The following is a 15,317-nucleotide window of genomic DNA, read 5'->3' on the forward strand; positions in this document are numbered from 1 at the left end:
CCTCCGCAAGCGGCTAACAATGCCTCACGATGGTTCATTACATCCCAATGAATATATTGGGCTCGGAGCACCACCAACGCCACGCAGATCCTATTCCAGCTATTGTCTAGCTACCAGCTTGACTGTAACTGTAGACTATCTAGGCGGGTTCTGGTTTCGACTCGCGGTGGACTCCATAGCCGGGTATCTGTGATAATCATGTAGGTGAGAGCTACGCAGTCGACAGATACGAAGTCTTTTGGACCAACGAGCTGCATTCCGAGGTATTTATCAAGAATGTCACCGACGCTCGTCAACGGCATGAAGTCATGCTAAAGCAGGCTCGGGGAGCCCGGAAGTTAGTAGGAGCATATTTGCCTGACGCGATCAACTATGACGCTTCGACACGCTGGGTTCGTACTTGACTTAGGAATAGCATTCGATTTCGATTTATTCGTTAACCGCTGACATTTATTTGTTTTTCAAAAATACGAAAACAACTCCATCTCAGTCCTGGCGTGCCGGGTCCTCAGCAGGACGGTTCAGTAGCAACTCATCAATCTCTGCGAGGATCTCCGGAGTCAACTTCGGCAACAGCTTCAAGCTTTCTACATTATCAACAATCTGCTCGGGTCTAGAAGCTCCTGTAATCACTGCGGACACGTTCTCGTTCTTGAGACACCACGCGAGGGCGAGCTGAGATAACTTAAATCCGAGCTTATCGGCCAAGCTCTGATTGCTTCGTTAGTTGTGTTTTTTTCACAGTGAAACTAGGGAGCCAAAAGTAGCAAAGGAAATATGAACGTTGACTCATACCTTCAACTTGACAATCTTTTCAATTGTTCCCGCCCATTCCTTATTCTCCCAGTCATTCCTCACCTGGTTCGCAAATCTATCCTGGCTCTCCGCAAACCTCGAACCCGGTGGAGGCTGGGTGGTTGCGTCGTTATATTTGCCGCTCAGCAGCCCCATTTTGAGAGGAGAGAAAGTGGTCAAACCAATTCCACACCGGGTGTATAACCGTTGAAATTCTCCCTCAACCTTCTTCCGATCTAGCATATTATAAAGGGGCTGCTCGACAATGGGACCGACCAAGCCCAAGGACTTGGCAATGCCACACGCTTCAGTTATTTCGTCTGCGGACCACTCCGACGTTCCCCAGTAGAAGGCCCAGCCCTGGTCAATCACAAAGTTGAATGCACGTACTGTCTCCTCCATCGGTGTTAACCGATCGGGACGATGAGCGTAGATTATGTCCACGTAGTCGAGTTTCAGTCGTCGGAGCGATGCGCGTGTGCCTTCGATGATGTGTTTCCGGGACAGTCCGTGGTTATTGATGAGGATCTCGCCATTTGCCATCCCCCAGTTTAACTGAGAAGACATGGAGAGTTAGCAATGTCTCGCCAGAACGTCAGAAATTTGCTTGTCTACCTTTGTGCTGATCACCAGGTCACTCCGCTGCCAGCCACCCTTCTTGATGGCGTCTCCCATAACGATCTCAGACTGGCCATTGGCGTAGCTGTTATATGTCAGTTGGTGCACTCGTGTTGCCAGATGTAAACGAATGTTTACCTTTCTGCGGTGTCGAAGAAGTTGACACCACAATCGTAAGCCTGCTTCATGCACTTGAATGTAATATCTGCGCGCGATTAGCACCCCTTCAGTCCTATTCATCTTGATCGGATTTACCATCGTCAACATGCCCACCGAATCTTTACAGCGAAATATGTTAGTGATATTATCTTTTGTGTGCGCCCCGCCGCAGAGAAAACTCACGTTAACCAGCCTCCCAGGCCGATCGCAGATACATGAAGTCCCGAGTTGCCCACCCGACGGTAGAGCATGTCTTTATTCTTGTTCGGCCAAGCCATTGTGAATAGTGGATGCGCGGAAAATGCGATGTGTAAGGTGTCTTTCTCCGGGTGTTACCCCTCTGAAGAGCGGCTGTGCTGCAATTTATTGCGCCGGCGACAAACACTCTGCCATTGCTCGGCAGTAGGCATTGCTAGAGCTTTCATTTAGACCGCCACGTTGTCCACTCCGTGACCAGTAGTTGGGTCGCATTGTGCAGTTTTGGAAAATACTCGGTCTCCCAGTGCTGATAACGACGAATGGCAAGCGATAAGAGACTGCCGTGCGGGGCTCGGGTAAACAGCGAGATGGAGAACGGAGAAATGTTCGGAGGGGCATTCTGCGATAGAACTAGGATGCGCCTTGTCTATTCAGTACTGGCGTCTCTGGAATGATCCAATGGTGAGTATCTCAAGTCCGGCCAACGTGCTAGAGCCACGACGCTACCCAATCGGGAGCTGCAACTAAGGACCGGCGCGATTTTAGCCCTAAAGTCAAAGAGTGGAGCGATGGCGTGCGGAGTGGAGGCCGTCGCGCAACTGCTGCCCCTGTCCTCATGGTCTAGCTCATGGATTCTGCTTTTCTGACTTTGAATTTCCCCGCATCAACGGTTCCTGCTGTCGCACATTGACACCGATCTGACCTGTCCTTGCGCTGGTTAGAGGATCATCCTTATCGCCAGGATTCGCTCAAGGCGGTAACAGCGTACTATCGGCTCGGAGTTACGTTGATCTTATCGGCTGGAGCTAGCCCTGGACATTCCGGGATGTATTTACTGCGGAACTGATCGTCAAGATGTCCTCTGTCAAACCAAGTGTGACCAAGCGCGCCTGCGACGGTTGTAAGATTCGAAAGATCCGCTGTGGCGGCGGTCAACCTTGCCGGTCCTGCGTTAAGGCCAAAATCAAATGTACTTATGTCCGCGTTCAACAATGTCGAGGACCGAGGCGATTGCGCTCGACGACGCAGTTCCTGATCGAGCAAGCGCAGGTTGGTGGCGATAGCAATAACTGCGAGGCTACGCACCGCTCGACTTTAGCAATGCTTGAGAGGCTTCACCCGAATATTACGCCTGCGTGTCCGGCCACGCACATGGAAAGGTCGGTCGCATCTGTTTGTGCAATGTGCCTTGCCGACACTCGGATCTAACACACTGTAGTTCGCGCATTCCTCTCGATACACTGACGTCTCCGCTTTCCATATACCACGTGCGCATGTACCCGGTTTGGCCGATTGTCAACGTCGAAGAGATGGTGTCCGTCCTTCAGCAGGACGCTGGTCACAGTGATGATGAGGCCTATGCATTGTCGACTGCAGTAGCAGCAGCGACAATAGCTCAACTACGACTGGAGCAAGCTTCCAGCGCCCAGCAGACGATCACAGCCGAGACGTTCGCAGCGGAATGCTTGCGCGCTCGGAACTCATGTCATTATCGGTCCCAGGTAAACCTAAACAGTATCCGGACGTCCTTTTTTCTGCATGTGTACTATGAAAACCAAAAGCCCGGTGGGAGCGAATCTCTGCTGCACTTACGAGAAGCGATTTCCATGGCTCAAATAATGGGTCTCCACCGAGAGTCCTCTTACAATTCTTTGTCGTTCGAGGAGGAACAGCTGCGTCGGCGTGTCCTTTGGCTACTCTTTGTCACAGAACGGTGAGTCGATTGAGAAATCTTTGACGTCGTTCTGCAGCAGCTGATCTAGACAGAGGTGTCTGTATTCTGCACAGGTACCCAGTCACATTGAAAACCAATATCTCGGCCCCGGTGATTGACGAAAACGACGAATCCCACGTTCTCCCCGCCTTCCTCAAGCTCCTCAGTCTCTTTCAAATCTTCGAGAAATCAGGGATGTTCGATATCATCCAGGATGAACACTCGGAGCTACAGCCAGGTACGAATAGTGTGGGACGTGTCGATTGGCCCTTCCTGGAAGGTCTTCAACGGAATCTGCAGGACGGATCGACGCTTTTCGAGCGTATCTCAGACGTACAGAAGGCGGACTTGTGCGTTACTCGGCACTGGATGCGAATGATTCTATGGAAACTATCCCCAAAACGCTATCTGGGGTCTTCCCCATCCGCCGACCGGTCCATGTCCCTCTGCTTCCCACTCAACGTCGCCAAGGAACTAGTGAGCATCGTCTCGCAGCTACCTCGGTCCGCAGTCGAGGCGCATGGTTTGGGCATGGAGCTCAAGATTTATGAAATTGCTAATTCCCTGGCCGATGCCATTACGGATCTCGCTGCGCTGCCATTTTCCCCCGAATGGGATGGTGAGAGTCGTCCAAATTATATATTATCACGTCTCCACGCGATATTGTCAACGTTTCGCGGTGGGGGGAACAAGAAATTGGTCGATGTTCTCTACCAGAAAATGGCAGAGGTACAGGTCATCATCGGACCCTCGTTAGCAACGCCTCTTCGAAACCCAGGGAGCAGAAAGCGCCGGCCGTCCCCCACGGAATGCGAAGATAGCCAACAAATGCATCGGATTACTGAGTTGACCAATCATGATTCTACAATATCCACCTGTTTAGATCCACTTGCTTATCCGTGCGACGCGAACGACTTGACCTACGCGTCAGTTTGTGATATGTCCTTTGCAAGTCAAGGGGATGGTGATCAGAACCAAGTCCCACAATACCCGGATGTAAACAATCTGTTTCATCCTACCTATAACGAGACGACATCCGATTTCCTGTTTGACCCAAGTAGCGTAGTCATTGAACCACAGGAAATGGCACCTTTGTCACCCATCTGGTCGTCTTTTATGCCGATGAACGCAATCACGGAGGACATAGCGTCCCAGATCCTACGAGCCTCAACCCAGGATATTCTCTTTCCTGGCGCTGACTTCCCGAACTTTGCTACAGGCACTGATTTTGTTGGTCTCTACTGAAACGGACCTTGTCAAAACATCGAACTCTCAATTACTACCTGACGAGTACATGCAACAAAGCCTAATACTTGAAGCGGAAGTCCAGCCGCTGATTTCCTTCGCCTTCTCGAGCAGCCTGGTCCGACTGGTAAGCCACCTTCTCCTCTGGCGACATCCCATTCCACTTCTTCTCTTTCTGGCGATTGAGATAACGCAGGAACTCCCTCTGCACCACGAAGACTACCATGGAGAAGGCACAAATCGCAATGAGCACCTTATTGCCCCTGAAGTAATACGGCTTGTCGTCCTCGCGATAGATCTCTGTTTCGGTCTCCATCAGCCTGGTTATTCTAAACATTTGTCCTGGGTAGGGTGGCACTTACGCGACGCGATCACGGATCCCACCTGTACAATCACATTATACGTTGCCGCCGTAATGGCTCGCTTCTTCACGTCGAACGTGTTCTCGGAAATCCACGCCGACACAATCGGATGAAAGTACGGATATCCAGAGATCAGCGTCGTGATGGTGAAACGACCCCACTCGCGGCCACCGTTGGGTAGAGCCAGCATTGCCGCCAGTAATGGCAAGGTCCAGAACTCGCCAAACAGACAGTGGAAAGATCGCTCCCCGAAATACTCGCTACTGCTTGACAAAGCCAGCATGAGGATGATCTGGAGCACGGCGGATGGAATGGAGAGCATGTTGGAGTCGAAGGTCGAAAACCCGATCCGTTTGAGGGTCAGTGATAGATATGCTTGCACTGGGTTCTGCGGGATGTAGGCGACAAGGCCAATGAGGTATAGACCCCACATGGACTTGTCACTCCAGGCACGGAGGACATCATTGAGGGTAGCTCGTTCGTGGATGTTGGTGAGACCTTTCGATGGGTCGTCCCGGAGCAGGCGCTGCAGTCGTATCAGTTAGTCAACGCCGCGGGGATTAGGGTAGTATATATGGAGGAACGTACGTTGATCATGATCACCTCTTGGCGCTCCGTGTACCATGCTCTGGGTACCAGTACACTCTTCGTGTTGGTCGGGGAGCTTGGAAGGTAGAGGATGCTCTATGTGCAATCCGATTAGCTTCTGTCTTCGCATATACCACCACTCCACGCCCTGCACAGGGAATGCCGTTCCATACCACTAGTCCAATAACAAAAGTCAAGAGACCCTCAATCAGAAAGAGCCAAAACCAGCCTGTCTTTCCGTGGACTCCGCGCATCTCTAATATCCCCGCGGCGAGCAAAGACGAGATAATGCGAGCAACCTGTTACATGTCAGCATTTTATGATCCGTTAGACGATATCTATGATCACTCGTGACTTACGTTCAACGTCGACCAAAAGAAAGCGAGCCGCACACTCAACTCCCTGGTTTTGTAGAAGTATGTAGCAAACAGAATGGTACCAGGAATAAAACCACCCTCGAATGCCCCGATCAAGGCACGGGTGATGTAAAAGCTGGCCCGACCGGTCATCCACGCCTGGGTCCAAGAAACAAGAGACCACAACATCATCATAATCGGCAGCACACGTCTGAATCCAAAGCGTTTGATAAGAAGCTGTGCGGGGAATTCAGTTGCCAGGAAGCACACGAGTTGGATTGTCGTTCCCTGGAGAGCATTGTTAGTAGAATTTCGTAGCATTAGATGTACACATAGTTCGCATACGTTGTTGTAATCATTCGACGAGAGGTTCAAGTCATCGAGTAGATTATCTGTGAGTGCGTTGGACAAATTTCCGCGGTCGAGTTGCAGGCCAAAGAACTACACCTTGTCAGGGCTGAGCTGCGACAAGTCCAATCGTATCGATGAAATGAATACATACCATGACACAGAGCCATGTCAGAAGCAACAGATCGGTTTTCCACACAACCGCTCTCTCTTCCTTCTCCGTCCAAGACGCTGTAGGATCAAACCGGTGAAACCCCTCGAAAGACTCATGGGGCGGTGTCACAGCGGAAAGATTCTCCTGTCCGACAGCAATAGATGCCTTCGAGCAGTCATCGTCGCTAGGCGCAGTCGCGTGGTGCTTAGGACCTTTGTCGGCCCTTTCGATATCAGCCATTGTGAATGATCGCCTTCCTCCTGTGTGCTTCTTCCCCGTGTATTAAAAGACAAAGACTGAATTAATCAATAGGGTACACGAAGCCCTAGAGAGGAGAAGAATGCCACCTCCATCCTGGGAGGGGCAGCCATGGACGTTATTATATAGAAAATGCCATGCCACACATACCACGCTCCAACAATACAATTGTACCGTATCGCACCATTCAAATTTAACCTGAGCGTAGTCGGGAACTCATCACCGGCACGGCAGTTGTAGTATACGCTTACACGTTTATCCTACAGTATGGCCAATAGAGCGTCTGGCGGGGACTTTGCATCACTGTGCCTTCCGAGCACATCATCGGCTAGCTTGCGTTTTGGCTTCAGGCACCTTACTGAGTTTGTTCTAGCTGGCCGAACTGTTTATTCTTTGTGTTTTCTTTTTTCTAGTTCTTATTTTTTTTAATTATTGTATCAATTCGTATTTACCTATGAAAGAGAATCTTATGCTCCTTGGTTCGAAGGTCAAGTGCTAACAGCCGTGGAATGTTTTTGCGGGGTTACAAGATAGCCTGTCTTCATTCCCCAGATTTTTCCTCCGGTTGACTGACTCGAGCCATTCGAAGAGGCAAGATTGGCCAGTACTCGTTCAGGCTAGTGTAGCCTAGTGGATGGAGAACGAGAGGCATCGTGCTTGGCAACTTTGCGTTGCCGAAAATTTCGCCGACGCCCCACAAACCCTTGTCTGGGTTTCGAGGCGGAGAATTCGATCACAGCACTTATTGAAGTAGTTCCTTGTAAGCATAGAATTAACCATGTGGTCGCTGTTAGGACAGGGACCGTGAGTTATTGTTTGATTTTCGTGGCAGAGCACGCAAAGATAACATATATTGTTCTTGGTTGTGGGTGGTGCTCACATTGGTTTTATATATTAACTCGGGAGGCCAGACCGTTCGGTTTGTACATCACTACATTGAACAGAGTAGCCTACTGAATTTGAAAAAAATGATTGAACGGAGTATGCCGCGTGTATGTGCTGCTTAGCACCAAGGCATGCATGCATGGAATTGATAGGAACGAGGAATTTAGATAGATGATTGAACTTCCCAGATTTTAATATTGACCCGACAAACAAGGTATAACTTGTATGATGAGGTTAAACCGCGAGCCAGTGTGCTTTCGGAACATAGTTTCTCCTATAATAAAGTCGAGCCTGCCTTGTGAATCGCGAGCTATGTTTTACCATCTTACCAGACCCGTGAAGACGTGCAATTTTCCGTGCGAGGGTGAATTGGTGGGATATAAATGCTCTTTGTGCGGTGATCTCTTATCTCAGCGCGCATAAATGTAGCGTGTTTACAGTTCCCGTTCAGGAACAGACCAGAGAGATGTAATAGTGGGGATCACGGAATCTTCGAGGGAAGAGGAGGGATATAAAGCCCCTTGCAATGGAGAAACACCCAGGGCGTGTGCAGTGAGCACCATGATAAAGTGGCGGCAACTGAATTAGGCTTTGAGAGCAGCCTTCCACTGCGTAGAGTACCCTATGTAGATGATCGTAAATTTATATCAAGAATCTTATCGACATCTAATCACCATGTACGCAACAACCCGGTATACAATCATGCACACCGCAAGCGCCAGAATATTCAAACGAGGGTTCTTATCGAAATTGTAGAAGTTCAAGACATCCTTACCATTTTGGATAGTGCATTGTTTGCTTGGCTGATGTTGTTCATTGCACGTAAATTCCAGGCCATGCATCGCGTATGGCATAATATTAGCCATAACATATTTCGAAGGGAGGATGTAAGCCACAATTTGGAACACCCGTGGTAATGATGTACTAAGAAGGCCCGCAAATACCCAGTTGATATATAACACTATCGGAGTCAAGGTAGTGCTGATACCTAGCAACCAGTTAACATGTATAATACTATTCAAAGGCAGAGTACGACGGATACCTATATTGTCGAAGAGAGAAAGCAGTATAATACCGATGGACTCACCGCAGTTGATAATTGCGAATATGTTGAACGATGAAATGAGAAACATCATGAAGGTGCTCTGAGTTGGCGGGCCGAACGTAAAAATCGCACTTGAGATCAAGGCTGAGAAGATCTCTGTAGGTAGCTCTAGACATGTATACTGCACGAGAAAGCATATTGCGGTCATGCATCCGTCATTGCGTTCAGATTTAAATGTGTCGCGCTCTCCTGGGTATACTATAATACTTTGGAGGAGGCCTAGTTTCCATGAAAGTTAGCCGAGATGGGGATATCAAAGGAAAGTCAATGGGTGGGAGAGCAAACCTGCAACAAGAAGCGTTAGAAGCTGTTGGAGAAGACCTATTCTTGTTTGTACAGAGTTGCTGTCGTTTGAGAGGGGAGATGTGAACATAATAAAGATAGCTGCCATCCCAGGAGCTTGAACCAAGCGTGATAGCAGATGAAATGGCCGCCTAATCAAACCAAGAGCTGAGCGGCGTATTGCTAAAGGAAGCAATATTGAAAAGGAGTTAATATCCTTTGTCATTTCTTTTCGCTCTTGCGAGGTGATCGGTACTGGGTATGTCACTTGTATATTCGCTTGGGCGACAGTATGTTTTTCAATCAGCTGCTGCACCCTAGTTCGACTCGATATTTCTCCTTGGTCTCGATGGTCTACCGTAACTAAATCGATAATAAAGTCACATGGATTCATTGGACTTGGACATTCAAAGCCATGGCTGCGGAAATAATGTAAGATATCCTCGCCAGGGCCTGCAAAGACGGGAGAGCCGTCCGATGCGAGAAGAAGAATGTTCGAAAAAAAAGGGAAAGTATCTGACCGTGGTTGATGAATACTGCAGATGACAGTGCGACCTTCCTCTGACAGATCCTTTAGCTTCTTCAAGATACACCCGGCTGTGTGTGCGTCGAGACCTGAGGTCGGTTCATCCAGTATCAAAACCCTCGGGTCAGTCAGGAGCTGAATACCTATTGAAACTCGTCTCTTCTCACCACCACTAATACCCTTTTGTTTATCATCTCCCACTACAGTCCCCGCACAGGAGGCCAAGCCCATTGTATGGATAATGGAGTCAACTTTGCAATATTTTTGCTCTTTTGTCATCCATCCAGGGAGTCTCAGCTCTGCAGCAAAGAGTAATGTTTCTCGGACAGTCAGAAAGGATTGCAAATAGTCAAACTGGGATACGTAGGAGCACATAGTTCTGATCGTGGAAGGGGGTAGATAATGGCTATTGTAGAGAACTTGGCCTTGTCTTCGATACCTCCGTGGTAGGCGCGCTGTGAGAGCGTGTATTATGGTGGTCTTCCCGCTCCCAGAAGGCCCCATAATGACACTAAGTTCACCTTGTCGGAATGTGGTGTTGATTGGTTTGAGGATTGGCAGTTCATGACTGGGACTCCATAAGGCTTTCAAGTTTCGCCTAGTCAGAGTTAGGGCAAATCTGTTTAACTGGATATCCACACCTGGGGCACGTGGTGTTGGGGTTAGAGGTTGAAGCTCTGTACTTTCAATAATGCCAGGCCTGCGGCTCGGCTGGGGGTCCGGAGTCATGGTAGCTCCCATTTGAGGGCGCTGAAGCAGCAGAGCAGCCACCAGAGTGTAGAAGATAAGAAAGCCGAAAGAGGCCACAATAGGTTGCCAGATCCAATCGCGAGGAAATCCTAAGCCTGCCATGACATCTTTCCCATAAGACTCTGTACAGCCGCCTGTCGAAGAATTGGCGATAGTTGAACAGCTATATAGATGCCCCCGTGGCGTCTGCTCCGGACCAACAAATTCAATGGCACATAGCGCGCTGTAAAGGTAGAAATTATGGGCTATCCATTTTGACCATCGCAGCCAGATCGGTATTTGCTCTACATGTACTAAATAACCGCCGGATAAGCTTTGCAGAGTATAAAGCAAATTTCCAATCAGACCAGCTATTGCGAAATCGCGGGAGATCGCAATCGCAAGGACAGCGGCAGTGAGAGAAATATAGGTGGCTAGAACCAGTATCAGCAAGAAAAGGAAAGCCTCGGCTACAGAGCGCCAGAGGCCAACAAGAAAATAGAATACTATAAAAGATATGGCAGGACCTGGGATATCCTCGAGAACAAGTCGCGCAAGCCTGCGACTTATCAGGAAGGCTGCAACACTGATGACTCCTTCCTCTTGCTCTCGATCGAACATTCGTATATCATATGAAAGCCGAAAAATCTCATAGATTAACAGTGGGTACCCGTATATATTCAGCAATGAGAAAAGAGCTCCCTGTCGAGACCAAAGTCCTTGTGCACTGCTGTCAACTTGATAGAAGGCAGCACCGGTCACTATTCCCAGTACAATTGTGATCGATAAGCTACCGAATAGGTTCATAGGACCCCTTAATGTTGTCCGTATAGTGCGCCGCGTAAGCACATCCAGCTGACGGGAAAGCGGCACAACTGGATGGCGAGAAGTAGATGAAGCATGTCGGACAACTGAGCTACCGCACGGGTAAACTCGGCAGCTATCGACTATAGTGCACTGCGCTGCTTTCCACCGCTCTTTCAGGTTGTTAATCCTTGCTGCTGACACCATCGCTAAGGCGTCTGCTTCAGCTTCCATGGATACGAGGTCAATCAAGATCTCAGCTGGGTTTCTCCATGCGGGTATGGAGTGGCCAAATTGCTCAAAATAGTCGCGAACTGAAGAACTCGGGCCATTGTATAGGACATGGCCCTGAGAGAGTAGCAGGACATGATCGAAGAGCTCCCATATTTCAGGGCGCGGTGTGTGAATCGCAACGACGACGGTTCGGCCTTCTCCTGCCAGATCTTTCAACAGCTGAACGATGTGATGAGCATTGGCTGCATCTAGGCCGGTCGTGGGCTCGTCGCAGAATAGACAAGAGGGATTCGCTAAGATCTGAACGCCGAGGCTCGTCCTTCTCTTTTCACCACCACTGCATCCGGCCCCTGTTCCTTCTCCGATTCGTGTATCCGCACAGCCCGTTAGACCAAGACGAGAAATAAGTCGATCCACTACATGAGAGCGATATGCCGTATCGTTAGACGGCATGCGAAGGTCGGCTGCAGTTTGTAAGGTTTCTCGCACTGTCAGAGATGGGATAAGAAAATCATTCTGTCGGAGATATGCGGATCCAATTGAGTGTATATCACGAGAACACGTATAGAATATATCGCCCGTGACGGTAATTCCTCGAGCAGATAGCTGGTTGCAGAGGGCATTAAGCAAGGTTGTCTTGCCACTTCCGCTTGGCCCCAGTATCGCAACCAGGGAGCCGCTTGGGAATGTAACAGAGACGTCATGTAAGATTTGATTCTGCATCCCACTATGGGTGCCTCCCAACTTCTGTTTCCGAAATTGTATGGGGGCTAACCATCCGCCAGTAATGCTGTTGACATGCACAGAGAGCCTGTCGACATGGATGTCGACGGGGTCAACAATGGGTAATGCCGTGCTATGAGTCGGCATCTCTATACCACCCCTCTCAGCTTCAACCATCGTGCAGGTTACAAAGGTTGATCCAGAGAGAGGTTTGTCATGCATTAAGATCCTATGAAGCGAGGCCGGCCATGAAAAGGATTTGCTCCTCAGGTATGGCACGAAGCACAACAACAATGAGCGCGGAGGAGTCGATAGCGGATAACTGTAGGAGTGCCGTAGGCTGGGAGGTCAGACTCGAAAGTCATGCCGTACTTGCATTGTGAAACATCAAGGGAAAGTGCACACGAGTATTGTCTGGATGGATTTGTTTGCCCACTAAGTGTATTAATAGTAATTCTTCTTTTTGGATAACGTGGCGGCGCGATCGGACAGGTCAGATTACGATCCAGTTACTCGGTACCTGGGCATTCCAGAACTAGGAGGATCATCCCCTCCCTCACCAAGTGAACGCAAGGGGCTTGAAGGTACCAAAAAGAAATCTTCATTCGGAGAGGATCGGCGGCAAGAAGGATAAGCTCTAGAGGTTTAGCAGGGTTTTCTGGTGTGAAGACGCCATGCAAAATAGGCTAATCATATCCATGCATTTGACACACAGATGTACTTCTTCAGGTATTTCCCAGAGCAAATGCCCTCATGTCAACTCTCAAAAGTAATTGTACCAATAGCATACTCTCCAGCTGGTGGCTGTGTAGAGTGAACTTGGTGCCTTGAAAAGCCTCATATGCGTTTATACTTAGTCTATCGCCCTTTTAGGGTGACCAGTATACGTAGATGCATGTGCTGAATTATTGTCGTGCAGGCTCCGTTGGCCATTGACTTCAGTTGGCAAGTTCGTCGGTACTTATTAAGGTGCTAGGGTTTACGTCATTACCATTACAAGAGCGATAGTTATACGCGACTGGTGATCTAACTTTGCATGTCAGGCGCTTTGAATTTGTTGCTCACCGGTGAATGGGGCTATCACGAAGTCAGACATTACGGAAGTGTGCAAGTGGTGTGGATTCGAATGGGCTACATGTTAGTTGTCTGTAAAAGCCTGGTGCTTTATATGCCCGGTCCTGCGATTCAGTGGCTTGTTCCTTACAGTGTGACCTCAGTCATTGGGTTGAAATCTACTTTGGCGATTTTTGAATCTTGGATCCTGGCAATGAAGGTGCTGTTGAACGCGAGTTTTAGAGAAGTCCAGAAAACCTTCCCAATGTGGAGCAGTCGAATGACCATAGCGACGGTTCATGGCAGGCTGGTCAGCTTATGTATCTAGAAATAGACTTCTTGAGCAAACATAGTTCCCACTCATTCCATCTCGATCCATTCCAGAGGATGTGTAAATCGATTAGGTTTCGCTATTCTGCAAGGGGTCGTCCGATGCTTTCGGACCATATACTCCGTACGCATGAGTCATATTCTCAACCCTGCGATTGCAATTGTTAGTGGACGATCTTCATCTCTCGGTCAATCTCGGATTAGTGGGTCGTAGATCCTGAGGATGACGATCCCATGCTCGCTTACTGCATGAAATAAACACTAGTACATACTGTGTACACAATTATCGCCAGTGCTGTTATTTGCCAAGTGCGAGACGGGCTCCAGTGCGTATCTGGCGCTCCGCCATGCTGCATGGAATTCTTGTTACAGCCCCATTATACACTTGTTGTCGGGCCGCATCCACTCTGGCATTCTGAACCAAATTCTTATAAATAACCAAGCAATACCCTGCCTGCGTCATACTCTTGCTACTGTCAGCGGGGCAGAATAGCACCCTGCTGTTACGACCATGATCAGAAACAGGGTTATAGCCCCTACAATAGAATGTCATCATGTCCTGCTGAATAGGGGCATCAAGATATAGACTTCAAACGCCGTCTGGGGGTGGAGAAAGAAGACTTTTAGATTTTCTGGATTTCCAAGCAAGGGCGTTGTGATTGTCTCGCCGCTGTTCGCCATCTCCCTCTACATATGCCCTGAGCACTTTGATGGTGCCATGCGGATAGCCACGCTGGAGCTAGTTTGATCAGCCGTGCATTTTTTTTTTCTATAGTACCTACCCGGCCCAACCAGCCAGGTGACAATATCATATGCCACCTAGGCCGCTACGCGGGCTACTAACACCCGCAAGACACATTTGTCCGTACAGGATGAATGGACTTGCATAATGGCTCGTCACAGGTGGCACATTAGCGATATTCACAACAGTGAATGGTATTGAAGTGGCCGCTAGTGTGCCTTAAACTGGGGTGGAATTCTCCTTGCAGCGAGGATCTACGCAATTGCGTTTACTATGATTTCATAGTTGAATGTCCTGGCAGTCTCCCGCACAACGGTTGTTCGTGTCCGCATTGCTTTCTTTATATCAACTGTGACCACGTTGCACAGACCGAACTTGTTTCCATTTCACCCTTTAAAGCACGCATCTGACACGCATCCTTCGATGGGAAATATCTTAATATCGCCCAGAGCGAACTTTATGGCTTGAATGATGACGACAACAACAATATAGAAAGCTATGTGCTCTTCCCAAGGTGGTCATGCCCCATGCCTTGCAGCGATGTCAAGACTGTTGAAATCGAAAGCCAACCTTTAGATGAGAGAGTCCAGCGAAAGATGGATGACCATGGAATTTTGAAAAGTGGTGATGAATCTAAACAAAAGCGCCCTTATATGCCTACTGTCTACACTCTAATCCCTACGGGATAAAGGCCACATATTCCTATCCTATCTCCTATCACCAACTACATTCCCTTTGCTGTCTACCTTTGTTTGTCGTTTTACCAACCTGATTACTCCATAGTTGTGATACAAGGGACACCCTTACGTTTGGTTTGAAGTACGAAGTTAGCTTTGTATGGATATGCGTAACCCTTCATAACAAGGAAAATTATTATGTACGAACCTCCCTGCAATAGAAAATTAACCCCATCATAGTAGCTGTGTCGGGCGAAACAAAGTAAACCACAAGGTGATCAATCGTGGAATTTGAGTAACCAGCCCCCGAACCGTCTTGGTGACCATCCAACCTGGTAAGACTCGCAGCGGCTTGCAATCATCTTGTCCTTCGTGAAGGGCCAGTGGAAAGTGTGACAGTGGATTGAAACTGTTTGTTACGCGCAGTCTGCG

The 15,317-nt window shown here is 48.8% G+C and overlaps 4 protein-coding genes across 4 annotated transcripts; 1 reads left to right on the forward strand and 3 right to left on the reverse strand.

Annotated features, from left to right (window-relative positions):
• Positions 1–486: 486 nt before the first annotated feature.
• On the reverse strand, positions 487–2,050 carry BDV37DRAFT_293434 (putative voltage-gated K+ channel beta subunit (KCNAB); the record flags this gene model as incomplete). Its single annotated transcript, XM_032089416.1, has 6 exons — positions 1,756–2,050; positions 1,669–1,691; positions 1,552–1,618; positions 1,411–1,498; positions 796–1,350; positions 487–711 (listed from the first exon to the last, which is right to left on the reverse strand). Exons 1-6 carry the CDS (start codon positions 1,848–1,850, stop codon positions 487–489), a joined length of 1,053 nt encoding a protein of 350 aa, XP_031942360.1. The 5' UTR covers positions 1,851–2,050.
• A 575-nt stretch (positions 2,051–2,625) lies between these two features.
• BDV37DRAFT_271006 (Zn(II)2Cys6 transcription factor) lies at positions 2,626–4,729 on the forward strand (the record flags this gene model as incomplete). Its single annotated transcript, XM_032084650.1, has 3 exons — positions 2,626–2,930; positions 2,990–3,484; positions 3,559–4,729. 3 exons carry the CDS (start codon positions 2,626–2,628, stop codon positions 4,727–4,729), a joined length of 1,971 nt encoding a protein of 656 aa, XP_031942361.1.
• A 61-nt stretch (positions 4,730–4,790) lies between these two features.
• BDV37DRAFT_271007 (putative MFS transporter) lies at positions 4,791–6,777 on the reverse strand (the record flags this gene model as incomplete). Its single annotated transcript, XM_032084651.1, has 7 exons — positions 4,791–5,029; positions 5,092–5,617; positions 5,680–5,775; positions 5,853–5,978; positions 6,039–6,323; positions 6,381–6,476; positions 6,538–6,777. 7 exons carry the CDS (start codon positions 6,775–6,777, stop codon positions 4,791–4,793), a joined length of 1,608 nt encoding a protein of 535 aa, XP_031942362.1.
• A 1,384-nt stretch (positions 6,778–8,161) lies between these two features.
• On the reverse strand, positions 8,162–12,260 carry BDV37DRAFT_271008 (P-loop containing nucleoside triphosphate hydrolase protein; the record flags this gene model as incomplete). The annotated part of the gene is made up of 6 exons (XM_032084652.1): positions 8,162–8,302; positions 8,379–8,668; positions 8,723–9,004; positions 9,071–10,859; positions 10,917–11,624; positions 11,781–12,260. The coding sequence occupies 6 exons, from the start codon at positions 12,258–12,260 to the stop codon at positions 8,162–8,164; spliced, it is 3,690 nt and encodes a 1,229-aa protein (XP_031942363.1).
• Between the last annotated feature and the right edge of the window lie 3,057 nt (positions 12,261–15,317).

This window comes from Aspergillus pseudonomiae (assembly GCF_009193645.1).
Source record: "Aspergillus pseudonomiae strain CBS 119388 unplaced genomic scaffold BDV37scaffold_26, whole genome shotgun sequence".
Classification (NCBI taxonomy): Eukaryota; Fungi; Ascomycota; class Eurotiomycetes; order Eurotiales; family Aspergillaceae; genus Aspergillus; species Aspergillus pseudonomiae.